The following is a 15,579-nucleotide window of genomic DNA, read 5'->3' as shown; positions in this document are numbered from 1 at the left end:
GAGTCATTGTGTCAAGTAATCTACATGGGAAGGCCAGTGGAGCAAGAACTTGGGTCTAAAGGCAGAAAGCAGACAGTATCTGGAGTATAGAATATTCTACCTGACACATTTCAGAAATTCTCTGATTCTCATGGTCTTAATAGTAAATTTGTGAATGTTTGTGAGGATTAAGTGCTGGTATTTTTAAATTGCAAAATACAAAGCCTAGTCTTTGTAGTGTAGTGGTTGTGAATTGGGCTGCTTCCGTAAAGATTTACAGCCTTAGAAAACCCTATGCAGGGTCGCTGTGAGTCACAGCTGACTGCACGGCATACCACCACCACCAGTACATGTAAGCTTCTTTCTCTTCTAATCTGTATCCTTTGTTACAGCCTTTTCAAATTGCTTTTTTAAATGGATTTCTCCTATGTTCCTGGCTCTTCACAGCTTATACCAAAATTGTACATTTTTTATATTAAAAATTTTTGTATATTAAAAAAACCCTGCCTTTTAAAAAATAGTCTTTTGCATCTGTCTCACTCTTATTCCCATGATTCCTCAGTTAGTTCAGGCCATCTTTACCTTGTAGCTAACCTTTTGCTTTAATTACCTTAAGAGTTTCTCTGCCAGTAATCGCTGTGCCTCTCAATTCATCTTCACATTGCTGCCAGAGTACAAATCTCATTATGTAACTGTTAACATTCAAACCTGATTACCATGCCCTTGCTTGAAAACTTCAGCTGGTCCCTGTTACCTCCAAAGTGATATAGTCTATTCTTGACTTAGTATGGAATTCAAAGTTTGCCCGTTGGTATTAAAATACTGAAAATCTTTGGAAAATTTGAGCATAAGGACCACAATGAAGTTTTGTGTTTTATTTTTTGCTGTTTGAGTACATGTTTCTTTGTGTATATTATTTTACTAAAACTTTTATCCGAATTTAAAGATACCTTGGTCAGTTTTGTGTCAAATAAACACAGATTGTCCCTTTCCTTCAGTGTTTGATATCGTGAGGAACTACACTGCAGATTATGATAAGACATTAATCTTTAATAAAATCCACCATGAATTGAACCAGTTTTGCAGTGCGCACACACTTCAAGAAGTTTACATTGAATTGTTTGGTAAGTGGAAATCTTGTTCAGCTTGTCCGTGGATGCGACAGTAACATTAGTAAACCCTACATCATATGAGCTTGCTTCTGATTTTATACTTGAGTAATTGTCTTTAAAATATTTTTTGTTTTAAGTTAAAAAAATTTTTAAGACTAAGTGAATAGGTTAGATACTTTAAGAATGGATATTTTCTGAAATGACGTTAGTAGAAATTGGAAAAACTTCATTAACTTGTGGACAATATTCTGGTTGTACTGTGATCCCATGGTTATTAGTCAGTTTAATAGATAACTCAAAATGTAAATGGTGATGAAGAATTATGCCTTGTGCGGACTTCTCAAGACCATCCCCAGGTTTGATGACTTACTAGAGTAAGTTTGAGGACTTACTAAAGTATTTTCGCCTGAGACTTTATAGCAAAAGGATACAAAGCATAATTATCCAATGGAAAAGGCTCATGGGATGAAGTCCAGAGGGAACCCGACACAAGAGTTCTCTCCCAGTGCAGTCACATGGGACACACTTAGTTCCTCCCACACTGGGTGGTGACAACACTTTTTAAATGTTGTCTAACATGGAGCTCATTGGAGACTCAGAGCCTCAGGTTTTTTACTGGGGACTAGTCATGTAGCAAAATTCCAGACTCTAGAAGGAAAACAGGTGTTCAGCTGCTTTCATCAGTGCTCCCAATGCTAGGGTTTATTCCCAAACCCAAATCTTCAGCTGCCATTCGAGGGCCAACATTACAAACACGATCACAGTCTTAGGCCTGCAACATTCAGTTTTTTCCTACCAGTTACTCTTCAGTTTTAATAGTCAAAGCTCTGACCAGCGAATGGGTTGTTGCTATTGATTGCTTACTTCTCCCTCTTGGAATTCCTTGTGAATTTCTGAAAGAGAAATCCTAGGCATGGCTAATCAATTTAGAGATCTACCAATTGATTCCTCGCTGGTTATCACACTTTGATACATATAAGGAAATGTAACTTGTGATTTCTCACATCACTGTTCACCATTTTAATGATGGTACCATTGAGATGGATAGAAAATTCATGAGCTACATACAAGTGAACCAGTGAAGTGGCATCCTTATTGTCCTTTCTTATGTACATCAGAGACCTTGCTATGAGCTTTCCCCACTTCTTTTTAAAGTCCAACTAATTTTAAGCTGAGGTCCATGGAAATGAAATTTACTTATTTGGGAATGTGAGTAAAGTTGACTGAAGAATCTGCTTTTTTCCTAAGAATCTGGATACAAAAGTCCTTAATTATTATACTAGAGACCCAGAATCTCCAATTCTCCCTTATTGAATAAATGTAGACTGGTTACTTGTCGTTTTCCTCCATAAGTTTTTTTTTTTTTTAAAGATAATTCCTCAGGCTTTCTACTACTCAAAAGAAAATAATATGTATTGTATGTAAATATAAATGATATCCTATGAAGGGGCTTCAAAAAATGTGTGGGAAAATTCCATAATCTTTTCATTTCCTTTCTTCATAAACTTTCTGAAGCACCCTTGTGTATATCTGTGTATCTACCTACCTACCTTACTTATCTGCAGCAGTTTAACAATTTAAGTTCTGTAAAAGAATACTGCTGTGAACCCTTTAGGTCTAATAATGATTGCATTTGCTTTACTAGTAAAAAAAAAAAAAAAAGAAATGAGTATCATGAGAGCTGATGTTCTTTGCTTCAAAAAACAGATCAAATAGATGAAAACTTGAAGCAAGCACTGCAGAAAGATTTAAACATCATGGCCCCGGGTCTCACTATCCAGGTAAGCCCTTTTTTTTTTTTTTTTTTTTTAGGGGACTATTGTTCTCTGGGAATTTTGACAGCTCTGAATTTAGTCCTCCTTTTATCAAGTTGTTGCTCAGCAATTCTTTAATTAAAGCTCTGTAGCAATTTATAGAATACTTTTCTCATTTTTGACTTTAGGTCTCTGCCAGAGTACCTTGCACTAGATGGAATTTTCTTGTGAACACTCTCTAGAGGGAACATATAAGCTGAGGTTCTTAAAAGGAAGTAAAATCTATCTACTTGCTATGTGAGACATTACGAATGTATTGTTTATATGCTGTGAAATCTATTCTAACTCATAGCGACCCTGTATAGGGTTTCCGAGGCTGTAAATCTTTATGAGAGTAGAAAGCTTCGGAACTGCTGGTAATTTCGAACTGCTGTCCTTGAGGTTAGCAGCCCAACTTGTAACCACTATGTTACCAAAGCTCCTTAGCATTACGAACAGCTGTAAATAATAAACAATAGCTATAAATCAGTGTAAGAATAACTCTTACCCTCAGATTTGAAAAGTAATTCGAGAGTGTGGCTGATTGAGTTGAGATTTTAGGTCGTCTTGGAAGACTTAGTAGAAATTATATGGGGGAAAGGAGTGAGAAGGGTATTTCAAGTTGGCAAAGTGGATAAATTTAGTGGTGATGGTGGCAGTGGGAGATAGAATGGTGAGTGGCTAGCTGCCTACTATTCTGTATTAGTGTATTTCTAGATTGTGGACTGAAATTTGCTGGTGAGTTGTAGAACCAACTTTAAGGAGTTAATTGACAGCATTTAAATGAAGTAGAATAGAATAAATAGGGAAATGTAAGCATGTTGTTGTTGTTATGTGCCATCGAGTCAGCACCGACTCATAGCGACCCCATGCACAGCAGAACGAAACAATGTCCAATCCTGGGCCAACCTCACTACTGTTGCTACACTTGAATCCATCGATGCTGCCACCTGGCCAGTTCATCTCGTTGGGGGTCTAACTGTTTTTCTCTGACCCTCCATCTTACCAAGTATGATATCCTTCTCTAGCGACTATTCCTTCCTGACAATATGTCCAAAGTATGAGAGACGAAGTTTGGCCATCTTGGCCTCCAAGGAGCACTCTGGCTGCACTTCTTCCAAGACAGATTTATTGGTTTTTTTGGCAGCCCATGGCACCTTGCTCTTCAACACTTTAAAAAAGTCTTGTGCAGCAGATTTGCCTAATGCAATACGTCGTTTGATCTCTTGACTGCTGCTTCCATTAGTTGATCCAAGAAAGAATGAAGTCTTTGACAACGTCAGTCTTTTCTCCATTGATAAGAATGTGGTTTATTGGTCCAGTGGTGAGGATTTTTGTTTTCTTGACATTGAGATGTAATCCATATCAAAGGCTGTGCTCTTTGATCTTCATAAGTAAATCCTCTTCACATTCTGCAAGTAAGGTTGTATCATCTGCATATCGCAGGTTGTTGATGAGTCTTCCTCCAATCCCGATGCCACGTTTTTCTTCATAGAACCCAGCTTGTAGTAAGGTTAAGTATTCGGTGAGACTTTTGCCTCTATGTAAGTGTATGGGGAATAGATGGCTGTATTGGGTCTCAGTGTAACATGCATTGCATTCTGTGGTCATGGTGAATAACGTTTGAAAGCTACTGCTCTAAGAAGTTCTGGGAGAAGTTCTGGCTCTCAGAGGCTCTGGGAGATCAAGTGAGTGTTGAGAAGAATATCATCTACACATGAAGACAAAGCTTTCTTAGGTGCCATATGTATGTCAGTTCTTGAAGTTCAGTGGTGCTGTAAGTGATCATGTGCACCTACTTCTCCTACGTGAGACTGGGAAAGACAGGCATGGCCTGCTGTGTCATTGTCTCTCGGAGTGCCTGAGAATGACAGAGTAAAGTTAAGAAGTTATTTGAAATGTCCGGAACGAGCTTTGTAAAAATAAAAAGCTTACACTTTGTGACTAGAACCTCAAATAGGTCTCAAGAATCAAAATGGGAGAAATCTTAAATATTAGCCATCTCTGTCTAAAGATGGGTTAAAATTTGAATATGACCAAGTTTGTTCTTTCATAATTTTTTTGTGTCTCAAGTTGTCTTAGCTACAGTGTTTAAGACGGAGAAGTTATGAGAGTTGATATAATCACCTATGTACTGTATATAGTTTCTCAAAAGCAGTCTCACAAAAAAAAGAAAAAAAATTTTTTTTTCTTTTTTAACCTACTATTTATAGCTTGGAATCCTGGTGTGACATTGTAGGATAAGCATTGGACTGCTAACCGCAAGGTCAGCAGCGAATCACACTCACCAGCCGCTCCTTGGAAACCCTATACAGGGTCGCTATAAGTTGGAGCTGATTCAACGGCACTAACAAGAACTTTGTAAAATTCTCTTCGTTACCAGTCACTTAAGGCTGGAGTAGCTTTGTGATTTTACTGATCATTTATACTTTGTCAGTTGCTTATTCATATCTTCTGCCTGTTTTTGTATTGGAATGGTTCTCTCTTACTTATTTGTTATGCCTTTTGTATATTTTGCATGTTTTTATAGTTAATACATTTAGGTGTTGTGAAAAAATACTAAGTAATTGGAAAAGAATAAAGTGAAATTTACCAGTAATCTAACTACATAGAAATAATTACTTTTAGCAGTTTATTGTATTATTCTAGATTCTTCTTAATATATAGGAACATATGTTACATAGATATAAATAAATTTTAAACAACATGAAATCATACCATACCTACTTTTTTGTCCACTGACACAAATGAACATCTCTCCAAGTTAAAAGCACAGATTTGTTGCATCATCACTTTTAATGATTATATTTAATTCAATCTCTGTGGCATTTCATTTTTTGCTATTATATGTATGTTGCAATAACCTAACTTATACATACGAGGGGGCTTCGGAAAGTTCATGGGAAAATGCTGTTATCTTTAATTCAATTTTTCCCCCAAATTTTTAAACCCCGTCATATGTCTTTTAAATAAAATTCTGAAGGTGGGATTGATGGATCAAAATGTATGTCCCTTTTGGGTACTTTTCGATGCAAAAATCCAAACTAGCTTCCCCCAAAATTTCAACAGCTTACACTTTCTCATCTGCAGTATTGCTGAGCTATAGTCACTGCACATTTTATTGTATGACTGCACTCATATCATTAGAAGATGCACACAGCATTCTGTCTTTCTCTCAATCCTTTTTTTTTTTTCTAGTGGCACAGTATTTATTTTTAATGTTTTATTGTGTATTGTGTGATGGTCTAAATGGGGGAACATTAGTTTTATATTCATTCCATCATACATCGTCTCATTGCCATAGTTACCATCCCGTCCATGCATCATTGCCCAACCAAAGGATATACCCTACAATCCCGCCCACCCTCCCCTCACTGTCCTCAGCACACAGCCCTTCTCCCTCTCTGGATCCCTAGTCCCCAGGCATTCCATATCTTCGCGTCGTCCTCTCTCTTCACGTCTCTGTCCTCACTGCTCCTCTGGGTGGGATCCCACTCTCCGCTCTTCTCCATTGATGGTCCCAGGGCCCTGTGATCCTAGACTGAAAGGTTAATCACTCCCCTCCTTGCTATAAAATATCCACCTGTACATTACCAGTCCTCACAATCAGCCCTGGTGACAATCATTCACCCTTGCATCCCAAGGGGCCCATCCGCATTTCTTTTCATCTGCCCCTCCCAGACAGGTCGGACACTATTCACTGGAGACTCCACCATCCTCCCCGCCCTGTGGATCTAGGTTCCCTCTTGAAAGCTTGTAAGCCAGTCACTTCTTACCTTTGTATCCCTTCTCCCATTTTTGGTTAGTCAATGTTCAAGTTGCCCATCCCTATCTACTCTTTGTATAGAGGGGGTGGAAATAATTCTTGGAGCAGGGATTTGTTTCCTCTTTTGAGCTACTGAATTTATACATGGATGGATATCCAGTTTATCAGAATGTATCAGATGATGCTTTTTTTTTTTTTTTTTCCCTTCTTTCTTTTCCGGGTTGAGCTTTGTTCATCCCATCATTGGAACCATGGCAAGTGGGTATCATCTGCAGGTGTGGGTGTTCCTGCGTCTGCCCACCCTCTTCTTATCAGTTGGTCGCTTCAGTCTCCTCTCTAGTTCTCTGTGGATGTGTCACTGACTCTGAGCCCATGAGTCCCCAGGTCTTGCCTCACTGCTGGCCGACCCGGTCTCTACCTGGGCTTACCATAGTCTGCTGAACGATGCAGGGCTTAGCTCACTGCTTCTTCGATGTTCTTCGGTCACTTCTCTTTATGGGTGACGTGTGTGGTAGCCAATCAGAACGCGTTTTCCCATTGTGTCTTAGTCTTGGAGGAGGATTTGCGCTGAGAGGACCCGATTCTCTCAATCCTTTTTGATAAAATTAATCTATTGTTATTTTATTTTGACTAGTGAGGTTGAGGAGTCCCTGGATAATCCTAAAAGTTAATGTGTCATATCTGCTGACTGAAAGGTTGGTAGTACAAGTCCATCAGAGGAGCCTAGGAAGAAAGACCTGACGAACTGTTTTTGAGAAATCAACCATTAAACTGTGGACTGCAGTTCTAGTCTGGCACAGTGGGGTCTGCATGAGTCAGAAAAAGTTGATGGCGGTTGTTGTTTTGTGTGTATGAGAGTGAATGTTCCAGGATATCTGTTGGCCATTATTTCATTTGTGAATTGTTTATTGTGTTGCTCAATTTGGTTGTTTGTCAGTTTTTGTTATTGATGTAAACAAGCTATTTTTTAAAATATGTTATTGCAACTCTTTTTTTAAAATACGTAGGAAACGTTTTCCCCAGGTGTTTGTCTTGTTTTTGACACTTTGATTTTCATCCTAATAATTTTGAAGCTTTAAACTTTGCTATAGTGATTTTCTTTTTTTTTTCTTTTGTGTGTTTTGCTGTGTTGGCAGGCTATAATATCCTTATTACAGTAATTTAAATAAAATCAGAAAGTCTTAAAATTTTCCCTACTTTTATAGTTGTATTTGGTTTGAAATCTTAAATCCATGCGGAATTCATCTAATGTCAGTTGTGAAGTAGACTCTTAATTACTTCTTGTATATTACTGTCAACTGAATGCTGAAGAATTTATCCTTCCACTTCCTCTTGTTGTTAGAAATTATATCTATTTTGAATGCTAGGAGTCCTGCTGTGGCACTGTAGGATAAGGACTGGGACTGTTAGTCTCAAAGTCAGTAATTCAAACTCACCAGCGTCTCCTTGAAAACCTTATATAGAGTCGCTGTGAATCAGGGTCACAGGAGCTGACTTGATGGCACTTAACAACAATTGTATACTATATTCCAGTGTGTACTAGAATCTCTTTGAACTTTGTTGTTCCACTGATTGTTCTTTGTCCACTTTTTCATTATTGAGCCCTTGATCTTTTCCCGTCTGCTTCTCTCTTGGTTTTCATTTTTAACAGTGAATAGCAACCTACATCTCTCAGGAAACTAGTCCAGAAGTATTAAAGGCATCTTTGACACATTCTGCCCCACCCCATAACAGTCAGTCTCCATAACTCTGCTGACTACACCAAAACCCATATGAAATTGTCCATAAAAGCTTACTGAATGAAAAAAATAGAGCTTTATAGTAAATTCTTCAACTGGTAGGGTATGATCGCCATTTTTTTCATTACTTTTGCTTTGTTACAAAATAGTTTCTTACAGTAGTTGGAATGCATTTTTATAATTTCAAGTCTATCAGCTTTCCTATTTTTAACACATTATCACATAGTTGAAAATTGTTGACTGTTTTATTTTTAAATCTTTTAAGGTACCATCATCTTTTCAAAAATAATGGGCTTTGATATTATTCCCTGCTTATTCTTCCAGATAAGTTTTCATTATGATATTTCAGGCTATACCAGCTACCTAAATTAGCATATAATTTTAAAAATTAAAAACAGTTTTTGGTTTCACTAAGTCATCATTCTTTTTGTTTCTTTCAGAGCTTCTGATGGGGAGAAACCCACAATCTCAAATAAGATTGTTATATGTTTAGTGAGTTTTAATGCTATTGAGTATGCAGTCTTTGTACTTTTTTTCTTTAAAGAATTGAGGAATCTAACTGAGTTTCTTTTAACTTTTTGTGAGTTGAGTGAAGGTTCACAGAGCAATGGCTTTCCCATTTACCAATTCATACGCATCTTGTTTCATGTCACTGATTGTAATGCCTACAGAGTACCATCACTTACCCCACACCCCCATCTCCCATTTCTGTTCTTCTTTCTTTCCTAACCCTTCCTGCCTTTTGAGCTTTGTCCCTGGGTACATGCTGCCCCTTTCATCTCCAATGGTTGATCATTCCAAGGGGTGCGTAACTCACTAGTCTTTTTATTCACCTTATAGATGTGTTTACTTCTTGGCTGCAAATTGAGCTACAGGGTAGGTTCATATCCAGGCCTAACGGGTTTCTAAGGGTCATAGTATCAGGGTTCCACTAGTCTCTGGGTTGTTTTTTTGTTTGTTTGTTTGTTTTGTAATTTGGAGTTTTATTTCACATTTTTCTCCCACTCTCTTTAAGTGGACTTAGGTAAATACTGGACTACTGACCAACAGTGCCACACCAGAGTAGGTGCATGATAACTGTTTGTTGTTGAATAAGCAACCTCAGTAACAATTCTTTACCTGTCTTTATACCCCATCTTGATCAGCTGCTAAGGTAAATTAAAGTGATAAAAATGGGTTTCCTTAATTATTTTTTTTCCTTTTATTTTTCTGTTAAAGGAGTAACTAATCCTATCTTTTGGGTTTAAGTGCATATACCTGTAATCCACGTGTCAGTTTCTCCTGGTATGTTCCTTTCATGGGAGTTTTTTTTTCTTTTCACTCAGTATCTCTTTGTCTTTAAACCATTGTTTTTGGCGATGTCATTATAATTCTAAAACTTATGGGGATATAATTCACTCAGGATATATGTTACAACAGATATTTATGGTTTCGTATATTTGAAAATCATGAAGTTTCCCAAGAATGACAAGCATGTGCTTTAGCCTCATTATAGTAGGAGATGAACCTGCAAGACAGTCCTGTTTTATGTTTCTTTTTCATCAAGTTAATAAGCGATGTGGACAGTGTCCTGATCACATGCAGTGAGGCAGTGCTTCCCTCTGAATCATATAATCAGCATCAGTTCAAGAGCTTTTTACAGGATACTTAGTTTGAATGTTTCTTTTTTTCAAATGCTCTCTGGCTTTTTCATTTTTATTTTTTAGGCTGTGCGTGTTACAAAACCCAAAATCCCAGAAGCCATACGAAGAAATTTTGAGTTGATGTGAGTAGTATGTGTGGGATCCCCAGTATTTGTGTTTAGGACTGTCTACATACTAATGTACCAATCTGGAGGAGACACTGCACTCTGGGGTGGGGCCTATATCTATCTCCACATTTACCTTAGTATCACCTGTTCTTATGTTTTAATTCCCATGTGACTCTTAGGAAATTTCTCTGTACATATTGACATTTCAGGGGCAGTTGAGTGGCTAAGGATGCCGTTTATAGAGGAGAAAAGAAGTTTAAGGTTAAAACAGTACCTGTATTTTGTTACTGTGTTGTAATGGTAAAAATAGACACCTGGTTGGAATAAAGTTTGAGTATCCATTGTATGTGATTATGCCTCTAAAATTAGAGCAGGTTCTTTATCAGTTGTTTTGCTGAAGCCTTGCCTGAGTTGACTCCTGGTAGTCTTCTCTTGTAGATGTCCAGGCCTGATGACTGCGATGAGTTATTTGCTGGACATGAAGTTTGTTTCTAGTTTTAGAGGGTCCCTTTTAGTGTAGTACTCACTGCAGTTGGAATGATAGTAGTATCCTTTTATGACAGATATTAAAAAGAAGAAACAAAAGTCTTTGGAAAATTTGGGTGATATGTTTAACAAAAAGAAAAATATGGGTAGTGGAAAAATAATTTTGCAAAAGTTAAGAATACAACAGATATGTATATAGGGGAGGGGTCCAAGGCGTAGCAGTAATATGGCTGTGTGGGGTCCTAGATTTCTGAGACCCTTTGGCAGCCAAGAGTTCTGTTTTCCTTTTTCTTTGTAGAAGAGGTGCTCTTCTTTTTTAAGACTATAAAGCAGGGGTGGGGAACATCCAGCCTGTGGGCCAATCATTTGATCTGGCCCTGCCAGAGCAACTGCAGTTCCAGCCATCACATTGTTGTTGTTGTGAAGTGCTGTTGAGTCGGTTCCGACCCATAGCGACCCTGTATAGGGTTTTCGAGGAGCAGCTGGTGAGCTTGAACCACTGACCTTGCAGTTCAAATGGCTTTTAGGGGTGAGTTAATTAAATTTTTTATGAAATATAGCAGGCTCATTTTTAAGTTGATAATTTTATATGACCCTCAAGTGATGCTATAAATATCCAAATGGCTGTTGGCAGTAAGGGTCCCACCCCTGCTGTAGCGTATGGAACTGGAGAGATCATGGGTCTGATCCAGTTAGTGAAGAATGTGTTTATCCAAAGCTCAGGATGGCTTAGTCTTCAAATAGACTAGTTATCTAGTGAGATTTACAGAAAGGTAAATAAAATGTGTTCTCTGTCCTCAAATCGGTGTCCACAATAGCATTGTAGCCTAAGGTGGGGAGAGTTTTAGGAGGAAATGGTTTGGGGATACTAGTGGTATTACTTTTCAGATATTTGTATTTTTCCTAATTTATATAGACTATTGGAACTCCAGATTAAAGTCATCTTGGGATCATTTTATCCCACCGAATAAAATCTTTTTTGATACCATTTCTGCCATATGGTCACCCGTCTCCACTTGCTCACTCTTAGTAATAGGAAGGCATTTCCATGATTGGAAAGCTCAAATTCTTCCTTAAATTGAACCCAAATGCACTGCCTAATCATCGCCATCTAGCTCTGTAGCTTCTATTCAGTAACCAGGGTCACTGTACAGGTAACCAGCTGAGTCAATTAGTGGCTGAAAACCACTTTCATTCTGCATACCGAGCCAGGCACCTGAAAAAGTCCAGCTGCCCAGACTGGTGCCTTTTTGTGTTTGGCCTCATAGTGCTGTTTGTGCTAGCAGGAGGCCTGATAGCGAAGGAAGTATGAATATATTCCAGATAATAGGCCTTTCCATTATGCAGTTTGAGGGAAAAAAATAGACTAAAATTCAAATGTACGAAATTTTACTCTTATAAAATGTACCCAAAGTTCTGGGGAACTTTAGGCAAATCATTTAGCCTTTCACCCTTGGATTATTATTATTGTTGTTGTTAATTGGTGTCGAGTTAGTTCTGACACATGGCGACCTTGTATAGGGTTTCCGAGGAGCAGCTGGTGAGCTTGAACTGCTGATCTTGCACTTCAAATAGCCTTTGCAGTCTGACGCATTAACCCACAGCACCACACCAGGACTTAGTAAACTAGTACATTGTAAAGTAAAAAAGTGTCTTGCCTACCTTAATAGATTGGAAAGTTCTTGGTGTAGTATGTTTCTTTTGACTGACCCCACTGTAGGGTCAGAGTTCTTGTCTATGACTACACATGAAAACTCATGCCTAATTTTTATGATGATTTGCTCCACAGGGAGGCTGAGAAAACCAAACTTCTTATTGCTGCACAGAAACAAAAAGTTGTGGAAAAAGAAGCTGAGACCGAGAGGAAGAAGGCTGTCATAGGTACTGGTATTTCTTTCAGATGACTGTCTTTTGGTACATACATGTGTGATAAATGTATCCTGTTAACATTTCCATGGTGGATATTTTATGTGCCTCAAGATTGCATCATGCTTAGTAGAAAAATCTGGCAACTCCTTTGCATATCCTTATGCTGCAGTTTAATGCGCTGGGCTGCAAGGTTGGTTTGAAATACAAGGTCAGCAGTTCAAGCTCAGGATAAGGGTTGCTATGAGTCGGAACTGACTCAATGACACTTCACAACAACAACAAAGCCTTGCAAAGGAGGAAAAGTCAGTACTTTATGAAGTACTTTGGCTCTCTGCCATGTTGTATGTTGGCTGCCTTGTTGTCTTTTTCAAAGATAAGGAGAATGGGTAGGACTTAGCAGTGTTTTCCCTCCCTCCCCCCACTCAGTTTGAATTGCAGGGGTTTTCTTAACTTTTCAGGATACCAGTAGACTCGTCTTAGGCCTCAGTTGTTTGTTCTTGGGATGGTAAACATTTTACTAGTTTTTTATTAGATATTTCAGATGTATATAGGGATATACAGAGAACAATAATATAATGAAGGCTTAACATTTTGTCATATGTTTCCTTTAAGTCATGCTTTCTTGTAAGGAAAAAGAATGTATAGATCTGGTAGAAACCACCTTTGTATTCTTCCCTGGTTTTAGTCCTTGGCCTTTATTCTTAGGGTAGCTTACTTTTCAGAAGCTGATGTACAGGCATTTCCCAGGTTATAAATGTTGGACTTCAACTGGTAGTTATGAACCAATGAACTCCCATAAAATCTATTATATTAAAAATTTGAGGCACAATTGTTAGTAGGTGCTACTTTGTAAAACCTAATTATTATTTTCACTATATGACTATGATAAAGATGTTTTAGTGTTCTAGAAGTGTTTCTTTAAGGTTTTCTATGCATAGAAAGATATACCATGTATTGTGTACTAAGAGAAACATTTGACTGACTAATTTTAGATACTGTTCTGACTTACATACATATTTAGCTAAAAGGATCGACTTAGGAATGGAAGTTGTTTTGTAATCCAAGGACTGCCTGTATATCCTTTCTGTCTATATTTTTATGTTTTTACTAGGAATATGTTTCTAGAGATGCGTATTTATATTTAAAGAATTGTTTGTTTCTACCTATTTTAAACTACAAAAATATCAAGCTGTACCTTTTGATAATAGTAGCTTCTGGTTCATTTTTATCTACTGTGTGTTACTGCATTCACTGAGTGAACCTCAGTATATTCAGATGAGTTAATAAGGAAGACTTGGGTAGTTTCTAGGTGTTCCTGATTACAGATAGTACTACAGTAGCAATCTGGCCTGCGTCTCCCTGAGCAGAGTGTAAGACTCTGCCTGCAGCAGCACTCCTCAGCACCACCAGCTCTTTGTTTCTGATCCATAATGAAATATGTACAGAAATTACGACTGAGTGTTTTAGAAGTTCTTAGCATTGTAAAACATTGATTTTATGTCTTAAATGTAATCATAAAATATTGGGGCTTTTTTTTTTTTTAATGTATGAAGTTTTTATTGTGAATTTAATCATAGTTTATGTGGGAGAAAATTAGTTTTACACTCATCATTTCATTGCAATTACAGTCCACTCTGTGCATCATCACTCAATATTTTGCCCATGTAGTTGCTGTTAAGTGCCATTGAGTTGGTTCCAACCCATCGCAACTCTGTATAGGATTTCCAAGAAGTGACTAGTTAGCTTGAACCACTGAGCTTGTGGTTCAATCTGACTTTGTATTCCAGCACATTAGCTCACAGCGTAACATTAGGGCTCCTATTTTGCCCATAGTATCCTTAAATATTGCAAATTGAGGCTTACATTTTTTCTTCAGTTCCCTCAGCTTGAGAAATGCTGAGCAGAGTCTGCCCATTTTGTTTTCTAATTCCAGGTCTTTGCACATTTTGTTATAGTATTCGCCTGTGTCTTCACGAGGTGCTATTTGAAATTTTCTATATATCTCAATTGTTTGTTTGTTTAAAGTGCCTTCTAGTCAGTACCAACTCATAGTGACCCTGAATAGAGTTTTTGAGAAGTCGATAGTGACTTTTAACCCTGCAGTTCAAACCAACCTTGCAGTCCAGAGCATTAACCTACAGAGCATCCAGAACTCCTTTTTCTCCTCATTTATTCCATTTGCTTTAGCATTTCTGTGCTGTGAAGCAAGTTTCAGAGTCTCTTTTGACATACATTTTGATCTTTTCTTTCTTTCTTGTCTTCTTAATGACCTTTGATTTCTTCCTATATGATGTTCTTGATGTCATCCCACAACACTTCAGGTTTGCATCTTTAGTGTCCAATTCATCAAATTTGTTCCTCAGATGATTTCTAAATGTAGGTGGGATATGTTTAAGATTATGTTTTGGATCCCATGGACTTGTTTTGATTTTCTTTTACTTCAGCCTGTACTTGCATATGAACAATTGATGATGTGTTCCACAGTCTGCCCCACCCTTGTTTTGGCTGAAGATACAGAGCTTTTCAACTGTTTATTTACACAAATGTAAGTAATTTGATTTCTGTGTCATGCATATAGTCATCTTTTATGCTATTTTAAAAAGATACTTATAGTTGTTGTTGTTGTGGTTAGGTGCCATCGAATTGGTACCTACTAATAGAGACCTTAAGGAGCTCTGGTAGCTTAGTGGTTATGAATCAGGCTGCGAACCACAAGGTCAGTAGTTCGAAACTACCAGCTTTTCCGTGGGAGAAAGATGAGGCTTTCTGCTCCCATAAAGATTTACGGCCTCGGAAACCCTGTACAGGGTCGCTATGAGTCGAAACCGACTCCACGGCACGTAACAACAACAGTAGCGACCTTAGGCACAGCAGAACGAAACACTGACTGATCCTGGGTCAACGTCACTACTGTTGCCACGCTTGAGTCCATCGATGCTGCCACTTGGCTAATCCATCTCATTGGGGGTCTTCTACTTTTTATCTGCTCTTCCACCTTACCAAACATGATATACTTCTCCAATGACTGGTCCTTCCTGACAATATGTCCAAAGTATGAGAGACGAAGTTTGGCCATCTTGGCCTC

General features: G+C 38.0%; 1 protein-coding gene across 1 annotated transcript in view; it reads left to right on the top strand.

The window, feature by feature from the left end:
• Nucleotides 1-15,579, top strand: part of ERLIN1 (ER lipid raft associated 1) — a 38,168-nt gene that overhangs the window by 12,830 nt on the left and 9,759 nt on the right. The window contains exons 6-9 of the mRNA XM_006831243.1: nt 978-1,103; nt 2,799-2,872; nt 10,096-10,154; nt 12,415-12,506. Coding sequence (XP_006831306.1) covers nt 978-1,103; nt 2,799-2,872; nt 10,096-10,154; nt 12,415-12,506 — 351 coding nt within the window. The remainder of the gene's footprint in view (nt 1-977; nt 1,104-2,798; nt 2,873-10,095; nt 10,155-12,414; nt 12,507-15,579) is intronic.

Source organism: Chrysochloris asiatica, unplaced genomic scaffold, assembly GCF_000296735.1.
Source record: "Chrysochloris asiatica unplaced genomic scaffold, ChrAsi1.0 scaffold00003, whole genome shotgun sequence".
Taxonomy (NCBI): Eukaryota; Metazoa; Chordata; class Mammalia; order Afrosoricida; family Chrysochloridae; genus Chrysochloris; species Chrysochloris asiatica.
Note: the sequence above shows the minus strand (reverse complement) of the source record. Positions and strands in the feature narration are given on the sequence as shown.